At 42.0% G+C, this 14034-nt stretch overlaps 2 protein-coding genes across 2 annotated transcripts; one reads left to right on the top strand and one right to left on the bottom strand.

The window, feature by feature from the left end:
• Positions 1 to 2626: 2626 nt before the first annotated feature.
• LOC115757937 (lipase 3) lies at positions 2627 to 7655 on the top strand. Its single transcript, XM_030698405.1, has 4 exons — positions 2627 to 3298; positions 3375 to 3533; positions 7203 to 7287; positions 7358 to 7655. The coding sequence occupies exons 1-4, from the start codon at positions 2672 to 2674 to the stop codon at positions 7651 to 7653; spliced, it is 1167 nt and encodes a 388-aa protein (XP_030554265.1). The 5' UTR covers positions 2627 to 2671; the 3' UTR covers positions 7654 to 7655.
• A 1833-nt stretch (positions 7656 to 9488) lies between these two features.
• On the bottom strand, positions 9489 to 13929 carry LOC115757827 (ubiquitin-protein ligase E3C). Its single transcript, XM_030698251.1, has 8 exons — positions 13159 to 13929; positions 12366 to 13101; positions 11894 to 12308; positions 11713 to 11834; positions 10922 to 11650; positions 10721 to 10865; positions 9961 to 10660; positions 9489 to 9900 (listed from the first exon to the last, which is right to left on the bottom strand). The coding sequence occupies exons 1-8, from the start codon at positions 13492 to 13494 to the stop codon at positions 9733 to 9735; spliced, it is 3351 nt and encodes a 1116-aa protein (XP_030554111.1). The 5' UTR covers positions 13495 to 13929; the 3' UTR covers positions 9489 to 9732.
• Between the last annotated feature and the right edge of the window lie 105 nt (positions 13930 to 14034).

The raw sequence follows: 14034 nt of genomic DNA on the forward strand, positions 1-14034 counted from the left end.
CATCAACGTCGTCATCAACACAACCCCACTCCACCCCACCAGTTCCCTACCCAACACACAACAGAGTGCATCATCCTGTCGTCCAAGTCTTTGTCTGTGTCTGATGCTGGGCAGGTGCAACGCTTTCGTTGTCTGGCATTTTGCTTGAGAAATTGCATTCAATTTAATGAGCACTACGTTTTTAATTAAGTCGTTCTGTGTGCAAATTCTACATAAATGGATGGGAACAGATAAATAGATGCATAGCTATGAGCTATAAGCAGCATAATTAATGCATAGATAATTATGATGATAACCCTTGTTGGCCTTGTGGCGCTATAAATATGAAAAAAGAAGCCAAACAGTAATTGATATTGCTTTGTTAACATTCTGTGAAACATCAGGCCACAGCAAAAAGGAACTACAAAGCAGTACAAATATTCTTATTTATGTCTCTTTTCACTTCATTGCGTCTGAACAAAGGTATTTCATTTTTAATTTTCAGTAAAGTTTGATAAGTTATCCCAAACGTCAAATAAGTTTAATCTCTGTCTGATAAGTATAGCAAATTTAATAACTTCCGCTGACAGAATACTATCTTAATTTCAGTATAACTTAACAATTCTATATCTAAGATAATTTCGCTTTTCGGCTTTCTGAGTTAAAGTATTCCACAAATTCCTAAGATACCAAAATTGGAAATTGTTTATAATTAATAAGAGAGTACCTGCCTGTTACATACGTATTTTCAAGGGGTTGATGGTATAAAAATATACATCATTGCAACCTTCATACCAAATATAACGTATTCAATAATATAACGTATTCTTCAAAACTCCGGGATCGTTCAGGAAGTTGTGCAGATATCTTGTCAGATTGGTCTATACACGGCGCAATATTTGATTTTCCTTCAAATGCCATAAATTTGATGCCGCTAAACAGATTTTCTGCCCAGTCAGCTCGCAATAAGCCCAAAATGCAATGACCAACCTCAACTTGTTGATGACGTCAATGCGGAGCGCTATTAGTAGTGCCTCTCTACGAATTGAATTGAGGCATGGCCAAAACGAATAGCCAGCTGGCCAACCGCACTATCAGTGCAGCGCCTGCCCCTCCCACTCACCCCCCTCTACCTTGCAACCCGCAAACGTTGCGAGACCCACCAAGCGAACTCGACGTCATATCGGCACCATGTAATAATTTCACACGCCCTATCGCGGTCATTTTAATTAGCACGATTGCATTTTCGGCACGTAGACGCAATTCGAATTGTAAATCAAATAGGCCGTTAAACATGTGCATTCGCATTCACAATAACAGCACTAGAAACGATATACTATATATATATGTCCATAATGCCAGTCGTACGATACGACGACACGCATAAGCCAGCTGCCGTACGACTGGGCTACTGGAGCCCGCTTCAGTTTGAGCCACAACATTTTGCAGTAAATTATTATCGCTAATTAGGGCGACAAGGCCGCATCACCGACGCCACTTGGCCACTCGTTTGAGGCGGGCATCTGACGGCGATTCACCAAGTGAGATGAGTTATTTATGTGGAGCCGTTCGTTTGGGCTCAGCAATTAACACGTCGACAGCGTTTGGCATAAATCTAACAAGTTGGGCATGAACAAAAAAAAGTTTGTTAAACACGCTAGAACATTGATTTTCCCATATTGAAAGCAACTAGCAGATACCCTTTCAACGAACAAGACAGTCTTACAGTTTTATAAATAAGTTATATCCCGATCGGAAGAAACTTTACTTTAGCTCATACTATCTTTGATTCCAATTTTCCATCCTCCAACTATTCAACGACTAAGCTCTTTATCTTCCGGTTTCTTTCAAGAACACATGAACATATAATAATTAAAGCAATTTATACATTATTCCAAACAAAAAATAATATTTTCCATTCAACAGCGACAGACTATAAAACGTGTCTCAAATTTTACTCAGTTTTCACTAATTTTTCACAGTTACGTTCAGCTACGGTACGTATGTATAAGCATGTCTGAAATGAATTTTTATAAAAATCTTAGTGTTATTTTGATCACGATACGTTGCTTACCGTTTTTCACTCATTTTCCACAGTTGCGGGGGAAATTTTCCAAAAACTTGTTTTCACGAACACTTATTCAACCTACAAGTACAGTACAGTAAAAATATTGATTATCTGTGCGCTGATCGGCAATCAGTCAGCCAATCAGATAGGACAATTAGTTATATATATATATATAGATAGATAGATTATGGATCGAAAATAATAAAATTTAATAAAATTAATAAAATAGATATTTTCTGTATTGCATATTGCTGCTAACCATGTCCGTATCAAATATACCCTTACGAGCGGTAACACCTTTTCTAGGCCTATGCAATTGATCATTTTTAGCCATAACAATTGTCGGCTTGCGAGCAAACAGAGCTCAATGCTTGTTTATTTATGGTTGGCATTAGCTGTGGCCCTGCTTATAAGTATTTGAATCGTGCGCTCGGCACTCTCATATTTATTATTCCATCGCCCTCTGTTGCTCTCGCTCTCGCTCTACCGCACTATATTTACATTGCGTATACGCCGCGTTGAACAAAAAGCAGTGAGCAGCTTCCGACTAGGCCACAGTCGCCGCTCGTAAGTCGCGTTGGTAGCGCGATAGGCAACATGTCTTAACTAAAACTGTGCTACAAAATGCGTGTGTGCCTGGTTTATATGATAATGGGATGTGGACTCCATTTCGCGTTCAGTCTTGATGCCATTTGCCGAATTGTGCAGCGCAATCGGGCGGAGTGTGAGGAGCATCGTGTGCAAACCGTGGATGGGTATCAGCTGACCGTACAACGTATTCCGCCGCCGCGCAACCAGAGCTGCCCCACACTACAGCCATTCGTGCTGATGCATGGTCTAATCGGTTCGGCGGCCGATTTTGTGGCTGCGGGTCGCGCAAGCGCCTTAGCGTTCCAGCTGCATGCACGCTGCTTCGATGTCTGGCTGCCCAATGCACGGGGCACCACAGAATCGCGGAGACATCGCACATTGTCGGCCAGGCAGCCGGCCTTTTGGGATTTCAGCTGGCATGAGATTGGCGTCTACGATTTGCCCGCCATTGTGGAGCATGTGCTGGCCGTGACGGGTCAGCGACAGCTGCACTATGTGGGCCACTCGCAGGGCACCACAGTGCTGCTCGTGCTACTGGCACAACGGCCCGACTTTAATGCGTGGTTTTCGAGCGTTGCGCTGCTGGCGCCAATTGCGTATTTGCAGCACTTGAGCAGTCTGCCGTTGCGTTTGCTGGCCAGCGATCCGGCTGGCGTCACGGTGCGTATACTTAATGTTGCGTATACCACACGTTGTGCGTGGCTAATGTATTGTTATTGTGCTTGTGTTGTTACAGCTGCTGCTGAATCAGCTAGGCCTGCACGAGCTGCTGCCCGCCACGCCGTTGAGCCAGGTGGGCGGGCAGCTCTTCTGCAGCCCAGCGCTGCCCACCTATGCGCTCTGCACGCTCCTCACATCGCTCTATGTGGGCTTCAGCGAATATCCGCTGGATCGTGTGAGTACGATTATATATGCAGTCATAATTTAGCCAACAAAGCGGCCCCAAAGTTTTGTTGTATGCAAAAGTTTTTATTGCACTCAGGAGTGCGCCGCACCCACCCACCCCCGCCCCTTTCTCTGACTCTCGCACACACAACTAACAGACACACACCCACACACAGAAAAACACATTCAAGAGCCGGCTTTAGTTTTGGTAATAAAAGTTATTTGAATTTAAATGCGTAAACGAGCTGCCTGCCCAGTTTCCTGCCAGTTGTGCCAACTATTGTGGCACGTTTATTTTCACAGTCTTCGCCAAAAGTCTATTAGCTTTCTTAAAAAGGCTGTAACAGCTAGATTATAGACCATTAAATTCAGATTAGACAAGAGGGAAGCCTATTTTCACGAATAATAAAATTAGCAAAATGTACTTCTTTTTTTTTAATTACAGAAATGCTTTAGGTATTTATTTTTCTTAGGCTTCCACATCTAGAGTTTATCATTTTTTTATCCAATTTTTATTGGTGTCTAGCATAAAACATCATCTGGTCAATCCAGAAATATCATTAGCAAATGTTCTTTTGCGACTTGTTCTATGAATGTATATGCATATTTACTGCTTCGATACCTTAATTGATATCTGCGATACCTTGTTCTGCCATGTTTGTTTATTCCTTTGCTTTATTATGGATTTTCAATTTAATTATTTTAATATATATTTGAAATAATGAAATTTTGTCTCAAATCAACTGGAAAGGTGACAGGATTATAGATGACTTATACCATCTATAAGTGTATTGAATATTCGATGATCGCTGCACGTTCATACATCTCTGGATTTTTTGCTGTAATGTGCACCAAAAGGTGCGCTAAACTTTTGCCTCTGCCAGCCGTTGGGGCCCGGCAACTGCCTGGCCGCGACCGACGGGCTCGTGCCGGCCGCCCGCGCTCTCCAGCTGCTAACTATACAACACACATTACGTATACGCCACGTTGCCTTAAACACTTTTTGTTTTCGCACACGGCACATTTAAATTTTGTTTTGCCATGAAATATGGCAAATAAATCGCGCTCGTGTTATTTTTGCCAAACTTTATGGCTTATCTGTACGGCGTTCGGGGCGCGTGCTCAAAAGGCTAAGCCCTGTTGTGGAGTGGCCCAAAGAGGTTGGCGCCAAGTGCCTGTTAGTTATTAGGGTAAGGGCACTGCCAATTGGCTTTGGCCGGGTTGCCTACAAAAACAAAACACACAAAATATCCAAAAAATATGTGTGTGTGTGTATGTGTGTGTGTGTGTGTGGCAGAAGCTGTAGCACTTTTATAGCTGCCCCGCAAAAAATGTGCAAAAGTTTGACAGGCAATAGATAGTTTCGGAATCTCTTCTGTAGTACAGTACTAAAACTTTGGTTTATACTTCAACTTGTTTTGATAACAGAAGTGTAAAACTGAAGCATATTCAATAGAGACAGGTGAGCAAAATAAATTGTTTTACGCTTCGGCAAAATATGAGTTGTTGTAAGTAAGGTTTTTAAGAATGATCAATTAAAAATATTTATAAACCTCATCATTTGGCAATTTTAGGAAAACTCAGATATTGAAAGCAGGATAAATGTTTTTATATTGAATATATTTAAGCGAAGAATTTGCTTGTGGATTATATTTTATATAAAATCTTGAGATACATATATAAATTATTCTTGTAAATTTTTTATTCAAAATAATAAATATCTAAATTATTTTAAAGAAAGTCTACCCTTAGATCAACCTGTTAAACGTACTTTCACCTATTTCATTTCTCTTAAGATAATGCGAATACATATTTATCCTTCAAGAATTCCACATACAAGCCAAGAGCAAGCGATACACGCTAAAAATTTCTTTTGAGTCAATCCAGCAATAAAAAAGTTCGAATATCTCACATTTCAAATTTCAAGTCAAATCAACAAAGCTCGTGCCACAGGCAGCTAGAAGCTAAGTGCAACCGCGTGCTGTATCTCTGAAATCGTCATTGCTCCTATAAAAAAGTCAACAAACAAGCGGGCAAATAGTCGACGAGCATGGAGCAGAGTCTCAGACGCTGAACAGGCACCAAAATTGCTAAGCAAATAGCGCAAGGCGATGACTTCCCTCCGTCAGGCTTGGTGGTGGCCAGGCCAAGGCAGGGGCAAGATATGCTGTGACAACTGCCAAACACGCCGCACAATATACAGCTGGCTGCCCCTCGCTGCCCCAATCGCAACATACTCAATCCCACTCATGCCCCCTACTCGTTGCCTACTCGTTTTACTCGCTGCCCGCGCAAATAAATATTTGTGCATATTTAGCTGAGAGCACGACGCTCTGACTTAACACCCCCCCCCCCCCCCCCCTCGCACTCCTCCTGCCTTTACGCCACATAAAGTTCAGCACACTTTGCAACTGCAATGCGTGAAGCATGATTTGATGCAACAACAAAAAAACAATAACAAAAAACAAAAAAAAGAAACAAACTGAGAAGAACTCTGGAAACACAAACAAGCTGCCGGCTGTGCAGGCGACACACAAAACTATTTGCCACAAGTTGCAGCGGGCCAGAGGCAAGTGGCAGCAATTGAAAAGAAGCCAGAATAGAAAGAAGTAGAAAAAATGCATTGGGCAGCCGGAAAATCAAATAAGCATCAAAACAAAACAAAATATGTTGCCGCAGGACGTGAGACTCAACCGACTGAGGAACTGTCAAAATATATCAAAAAGAGAAAAAAAAACATTTAAATTTATAGATTATATCTAAAGATGTTTCCCGTATACAAATTTATGTTTTTTTTGGCAACTAATACCTAAGCAATACTTTGCGTTCAATTGACATTTTGTATATTGTGACACTAATTTTGAAGCAATAATTTAAATTGCCAACATCCAAAGAATACAGCAGTTCGTTGTAGTATAATTTGTTGAATCTCATTTTATACACAACTTGATCTAGATGGGTTATTAAGAGCCCAGTTTAAACAAAAAATTCTTTTGCCAAGTCCTTGATCCTTGATTTATATTTCTAGAGTCTAGTTTATAGCCTATTAAATATATATTTAATCTTTTTTTTTATAATTCCGTTAAATTGTAATTCTGTTAAATTTCCGAAAAAATGTTCAGCTTTGTGGATATTATGGTTTGGGCTGTGTGTTGATCATCAATCTGTCAGACAGTCATGACAAACAGTTTTACATAAAGAGATATCAGGAAGCAGATATATAAATATTAGTTTTTGTTTCCCTAAGATCGCATTTCAGTTGTAGATATATTAAACTTTCTGACTTCTTGCATATATTATTTAATACATCTTCAATCTTCTAGAGCAGGTTATAATAATTTCAAATTCCAAAAGAAAAGTAAAAACACAAAGTCGTTAAGTCGATTCAGGCCAAGGAGCAGGTCAGTAGCAGGACCTCCATTCCTTTATGTCGTTGTGCCAGATCTTGTTTGTGTATTTGTGTAGCTGCATGCACTTCCGTGTGCTTTGTGTCACATTGAATCGGAAATAGCAGCTAGCACACACACACACAAGCACAATCACAGACACACACACACAAGCACAGACACTCCGAAGAGCTGACAGTTAAGTGGCAGTGGGGCAGGTCGTAAATTTGAATGCTTGGCTTTTTGGCTTTTGGCTTTTGTGCCTCATCAATTGAAAATTTCGCATTTTGCAGAGCATATTCCCACGCATTCTGGAGACGACACCGGCGGGCATCTCACGTGGTCAACTGCTGCACTTTGGGCAGCTCATCAACAGCGGTAAGACAATGACCATCCGCACCAGCTGCTGGGTTGCACTGTCAGCTACAGCCTTGCTCTGTCCATGCAGGTAAATTCCAACAGTACGACTATAGCTCGGCACGGCTCAACTCGCTGCGCTATGGCCAGGCCACACCACCCACCTATCAGCTGGAAAATGTGCGCCTCAACCTTATGCTCTTCTATGGTAACCGGGATGCATTGTCCAGCCGCCGGGATGTGCAGCATTTGGTGCGAGAGTTGCGCAACAGTCGGGTCAAGCTCTACCAGGTGCGAGGCTATAATCACATTGATTTCCTCTATGCAACCACAGCGCCGCAGATGATCTACGAACGCATCATACAACAGGCCAGGCAAATAAATTGACTATAGATGGTACAAATTAAAAATATATATGTAGATAGAAAGATACAAGATATATAGATAAAGATATATAGAGATATAGATTATATAAGGATCAGGGCTGCAGACTCGAGCAAGAATTTAAGCTCTTGAGAACCAACGCCCTGCATTTAGGTTCGGTTTGTGAGCCCAGTTTTCCCCAATCATGAGCCCAGGTTCAACCCTTGGGTTCTTATATATTTAATACATTCTTATTTTATTTTATTCTTATTTATATATTCCACTGCACAAGCTGAATTTCATATTTTTTCAAAATTGGCATTTACCAAGTTTGACTAGATAAATGCGATAGTTGAAACAGAATTTTTGGAACAACAAATTTACAAAAAAAATTGTTTAGTTCCGGATACAGTTTGATTTTTTTTGTGGGAACTGAGAACATGGAAACGATTAGAATTCCGAGCTCTCGTTGAGAGATATTAAAGTGATCAAAATTAAAACATTATATGAGTTTATTAAATTAATATATATATATAATATATATAAATATATATATATACATATATATTAATATTTTTAATGTTTAGAAAAATAATTCGTTGAAAATTAAAAGTCAAACGAAAAATTTTTGGGAAACTGAACAAATATGTTGGCTAAGCAACAATTACCTGCTATTATTGTTAGTTATTTCATTCGAAAAGCTACCTAAGGGGAGGTAGAATCCCATCTAAATGGAAGATATTCACGATAGTAAGGATTATTGTAAATATAGTATCTTTTAACTGGGTCTCACTTGGCTCATATAAGAGCGTTGTCAACTCTCAAATAATTGAACTTAAGGCTCTCAACTCATATTAGAGATACCAACGTTATCAGAGGAGTAAGTTGCCCTAAGTAATATTATTCGGATGATTTGTCAGTTGCTCTCTCAAGTAAGACTTTAAATTTGGCTTTACTAGGCCAAATTCACATATTATAAATTGTTATAATTATGACAATTTAAATGAAGGTTGTGTTCAAGAAGCAGATAAGAGCATTTGGTGAATTAATAGAGAATGGGTTTACTTTTGCTTAAAATGTTCATGTCCTTTCCAAGAAGTTGAATCGAATTTTAAATGAAGTAAATGAATTATTGTAATTTACGAATATAAATAATATAAAAATACAAAAATTTGAAAAATCTTTTAAATTATAAACATAAAACATTGGCGGCACTATCCTTGTTACTCTCAATAAAAAATATTTAATATTTTGAAATGCGCTCTTGATATAGACTAGATTGACTTATTTATTTTTTAATTTCACAGTTGATGGGGCTACAAACAAGTTCAAAACAAATAAATAGTTGGCTTCTGTGTGGGGGGAACATACCTGTTATTTTACTCTATTTTCCCATTTTCAAAATAAACAATTTATATGTGAAATACATTTCAAAGTAAATTCCTATTTATTTGTTATTGATGATCAATGAAAGGAAGCAAAATATTTTGTAATCAAGTATAAATTCAACTTGAAAATGGCGCTAAATCAAGCCAAGCACTGGACAGGAGCAGGACCTGTACCTCTGAATGCTTGTGCTGCAGCTCTTGTGTGCATCTGCGTGCACTTCCGCATGCTTTGTGTCGCAATGAAACGGAAATAGCAGCCTGGACACTCACACACACACAGACACACTCACTCAAAAACATACACACACAAATATAACCACATGAATGCCTGGCAAGCCGTGTGGCATGGGGCTGTCCGTAAATTTAAAGAGCTTGGCTTTAGGCTTCGGCTATTCGATTTCTAACATTTTCCGTAATTTTTCCACATGAAATGGGCTAAAACAAATCGTATTTTCGTTTTTTTGTTACATTTATATTGTGTAATACGAAAAAAACACAAATTAACTAAAAAGAAAACTTGGAAAACAGACCTCATAAGCTTCATACTTTACATTAGACAATTAATTATGTTTTTCATAATTAAATTTCTACGTGAACTGGAATAGTTGCTTGGCCAGCCATCGATTCCTGCAGCTGGGATGGGCGCTCGAATCGGTCTCTGTGTGGGTTCATTGCATTCGATATGTGTGTAGTAACTGGTATGCCGGGACACAGCTTAGCTAAGTTCAAAGCCTACACCGGACTGTATGGCATATATTAACTTTTCGCGCATCTGTTCAGCGTTCTTGAAAGGCGGCAGCTTCAACAGATTCGTGCACGTGCTGGCCGTAGGCAGACGCTCCATATCCCCAGCATTCTGTATAAAAAAGGGTGGATCCAAGTCCTGAAGTAGACAACAATTGAATGAGAAAAGAGTATTAGATTTATTTTAGAAATAACTCACCTTAAAACCAAGCAACGGTGGCCGCGAGCAGCTGGTGACAAACTTAAGCAGCTGCCGCCGTTGCAAATCATCGAAGCCCTCCACAGCCTCCCAGAATGCAACAATTGATGGATGCTCCGGCGTATACTCCCCACCATATTTGCAGTGCTTTTTTAGATCCTCCAGATCAATAGGTATTTCGGCGCCCGATATGAGTATTTGCAGCTCCTTGTTGCTGAACATATAAAGCCACTCGATGGGCAACACATTCGACAGTCCCTTGCGGAAGGCCTTACAGTGACGTTTTATCTGCACGTTGAGCTTAAAGTTGGCTATGAGCTGCAGATACTCGATGCGATTTGAGTTGGTAACCGGCGTGCTCTGACCCTGCGGTTTTAATTCTACCACTTGCGTCTGTCCCAGCGAACTGCTGGCTACTGTAAAATCCAAATTCAATTCACTAACATCGCCTGGATAATCCTTGAGGTAAAGCAGATTGCGATATAGCTCCGGATCCAGCGAAGCCAATTGATGTATATCCACGTCCGAATACTTTCCAGCGAGTTTAGTTAAAAAGAACTCAGCTAACGGCAGCTCCACCAGCAAATTCTCATAAATTGCTTTGCCCAAAATACGGCCAATGAAATAATAATGCTTCTCAAAGTCACTAAAGAGATCCGATACATTGGGATTAGGATACAATTTGTTGTCCGTCGTTACCCTAAAGGCGAAACATTCATTAATATTAAATTAAATGGATATTGGCTTCTCATAATCGTACATAAAGAAGCCACGGTTGGGATCAAAGGCAGTTTTAATCAGTTCGGATAGAAATTCGCGAAACACGCCTCCACCATCAATGCCTGCCTCGTCCAGTCCCAAATGAGACACAAACTGAATGCGAAACTTTAAGCGCAGGTCCGGTTCTGAAAAATAAAATTTATTAATAAACATTTAGCATTACAACATTTTGGATTCGAACCATTCTCTGGACGCAGCTTGTCGTAGGCATCTTCATATAGATGCGTGCGGCGCACAGTCACCATAATGGAGGGGCCCTGCAGAAAGGCCTGTAGATGACCCTGCACGCGCATCTTGTTAGCCGCAACCAGGCCCTGTAATATGCTTACACGTTTATTAAAAGCCACCACAAAAGGTATTTCGCGCAATATGGTAATGGATCGTTTTTGTTTGGTTGACATGGGCGGCCCGTTCTCAAAGTCCTCGCGCGTAAAGTCGCGTATGGGCTGAAATGGGCGAATGCCGCGCATGCGACTGCTGTGAGTCAATGGCAGATCTGTTGGCCTGTCCAGTGGCAAATCCAAGCGGGAAACAGTCCAATGCCCTTCCGGGCAGAAGCCCATACGCAAATCACGCGAATGTATCTGATTGAGCACAAATACAACGACATTTAACAAATTGGCCCAGATTTGTTTCTGATGACGCAGTGTCTTGTCATCCGCGTCGGTGTGACTCAGCACACTGCGAAAGGCGAGCTCTACCAGACCCAAGCTTATGTCCTTCAGCGTCTTGGACATTTGCACTATCTCCGCAATAGAAAACGGCATAAGCCGTACGTGATGCGGCGGGGCCGACTCCAATAGCTTTTTTTCGACAAACTCCACATCGTGCAGCGTGGGCAGCAGGCGGCCAAAGAGCATGCAAAAGGTGGCCAGCAAAGGTATAGTACGATCCACGCCCTGTTGCTTGGCTGTCAAAACCAATTGCATTAATTTTTAATTTAAGTTGTGAATACTTTGATTTTATACTTACGCACAACGCCCTTAGAAATAAGTGTGAGCGGTGCTGAGAAGCCCAGTTGCGTTGACTCGGCGGCCAACTTAAACCAAACGGCGCGTATAAATTTTGGCGTAAAGGCCAAAGTATATAGAAGTCTGAAAAATCAAGGCGAAATTAGGCACATAGCAAGAGGTAGCAATAAATAAAATCATACTTGTACTCATAGACCGCATGCTTATTGTATATCATCAGATTGTGACAGATCTCGCAGAGTGCGTAGATCACCTGGCTTTGCTCAATGTGCGGCTCAATTTGCTGCACAATAAAATCCACGCGCTGCGTTTCGTTTAATATGGCTATCGATTCCAGCAGACTGTTGCGCTCTTTGCTGCTCAGTTCGCCTGTGGGGCGGCAGGACTGTAACATGTCATAATCAATAGTGCGAGTCGTTGGCAGGTCCTGCCCCTCCTCGTCGGACTCATCCGTCTCGTCGTCATCGTCGGAGTCTGTGTGGCGATGTGGTGTCGCATGCGTGCGCAGCGTCGACTTGGGCAGCTGCAATATGTTGGGCATCATTTGGGCAACGACACGTACATAGACAATCAGTAAGTCGCTCTGCTGCAGTGAGGCTGTTGAGGGGTCATAAGATTATGTTGTTGCTTTGAAAGAAGATTATAGACACTCACCCAATTGCCTGCGATCCAGCACCAGCAGCGAGTTCAGCAAAAATGAGCTAAACAAGGTTTCACGCGGCTGCGATTTTAGCTGTTTGGCTTCATCGGGCTGTAGGACACCGTATAACAAAGTATTGGGCTTGCCATTATCTGTGATCGCTGGCTCAGAGCCGGACGTGGCCTGGCTTAAGTCGAGAAGCGCATGCAGCGCGTGCATGAGCAACGCAAAGGGAAAGTCTTCGCTCTCGGCCAGACAGGGCAACACAAAGTGACGCAGCGGCTCTGTGTGTGGCGTGGCCAAAATATCGATAATGAACCTGCGACAGAAGAGCTGTGATGACTCGTTTCCCGGTTGGCGCATGGCCACGCTCAACGGTCGCAGCAGCAGCTGCATCAGTGCATCGACGAATGGAGTAGGAGCATGCAGAGTTTCGCCGTCCAGCGGCGGGCACTTTTCATCTAACAGCAGACGCAAACGCACAAAGTAGTTTCGCGTAATGAGGAAGACAAAGACACGCTCCAGATACTTGTACAACACCGCCTCATCCTCCACATAGCGCTCCACTGATGCCACCGTGGTAAATGTCTCCAGCATGCGCAGCGGTATGGCCTGAGCGCTGTGCGGCAGCGCCAACTGCAACAGGCACGCATCCAAAATCTTGCACACGCGCAGCAGCCAAACGGAGTCATGGGCTGAATGCTGCAGCAGGCGTACCGGATTCCGCAAGATCGGCTGGCAAATTTCGATCTAAAAAAGAATTCAAATTAATAAAACTATGTAAGCGATTTGTTAGCTCTGACTCACCAGTCGCTCGCTGTCCTTGGCCACGCGATTGCTGTAGAAAAAGGTGAGGCGCCGCAGTAAAAAGCACATGCTCTCATCCTCGGTAACACGATCCCGGTGAGCGTGCAGATACGCATCAAAGGCCTCCCGTTCAGCCCGTTTGCGTCGCTGGCGATAAATAAAGGAGCGGGCATACGATTGCAACACAACGGCGCCGTGGGTCTTCTGGCGCAGCTCGTTGCGTTTCTGACGCTCCAGAGCCGCTTTGCGTATGGCCGTGTCCCTGTCGCAGGTCTGCGAGGCGCCCCCAAGACTTTGCACCGGTCGGCGCCGATACTCTCCATCAAACCCAAACATGACGCTGCAATTGTTGTCAGCAGTTCCGCTCGTACCGCTGCTGCTGCTGCTGCTGCTGTTGTTGTATTTTCCCCCAGCTGATCAATCGCTCACCCCCACTCAGCACATAATTTTTGTTTCTTAATTGGGATTCGTCTCTGCGCTGCTGCAATGCCAAAGTGCAACAGACGGCAGCAGTTCTTCTGGTTATGCTGCTTTAACTGCAACTTATAAGACACTTTTCACTTGTCTACGTTAAATTTTCTGGCTGCGTAAAAAAAAACTGCTAAAACGAATGATTTGTATATTTTCTCTGTGTTGGGCAAAAGCACTAATTAATGACAAAAGTGCCAGCTGTTCGTCGCTGTCCAGCACTATACAATTGTACAGTGTTAACAAACACCAAGGAAACAGTCGAATAACATTACGTACGTTATATTTGCCTGTTAATTACATTTTTTTAATGCTTGTTGCAAATGTTATTTCTATTTTTATTTGTATTTACTTTTGTATGATGAAAGATAACTCAAAAAAGGTTTACTTCCAATTGAATCTATTTAA

This window comes from Drosophila novamexicana, unplaced genomic scaffold (assembly GCF_003285875.2).
Source record: "Drosophila novamexicana strain 15010-1031.04,08,12 unplaced genomic scaffold, DnovRS2.1 tig00000121-arrow-pilon, whole genome shotgun sequence".
NCBI classification, from domain to species: Eukaryota; Metazoa; Arthropoda; class Insecta; order Diptera; family Drosophilidae; genus Drosophila; species Drosophila novamexicana.

What these genes read in the sequence shown, in the direction of transcription:
- LOC115757937 (XM_030698405.1), top strand. Translation starts at nt 2,672, where the DNA reads ATGCGTGTGTGCCTGGTTTATATGATAATGGGATGTGGACTCCATTTC. An exon ending in GCGATCCGGCTGGCGTCACG is followed by an intron (nt 3,299 to 3,374) that starts GTGCGTATACTT and finishes GTGTTGTTACAG; the next exon opens with CTGCTGCTGAATCAGCTAGG. An exon ending in GCGAATATCCGCTGGATCGT is followed by an intron (nt 3,534 to 7,202) that starts GTGAGTACGATT and finishes CGCATTTTGCAG; the next exon opens with AGCATATTCCCACGCATTCT.
- LOC115757827 (XM_030698251.1), bottom strand. Translation starts at nt 13,494, where the DNA reads ATGTTTGGGTTTGATGGAGAGTATCGGCGCCGACCGGTGCAAAGTCTT. An exon ending in CAAGCTGCGTCCAGAGAATG is followed by an intron (nt 10,866 to 10,921) that starts GTTCGAATCCAA and finishes TTTATTTTTCAG; the next exon opens with AACCGGACCTGCGCTTAAAG. An exon ending in CACCGTTGCTTGGTTTTAAG is followed by an intron (nt 9,901 to 9,960) that starts GTGAGTTATTTC and finishes TGTCTACTTCAG; the next exon opens with GACTTGGATCCACCCTTTTT.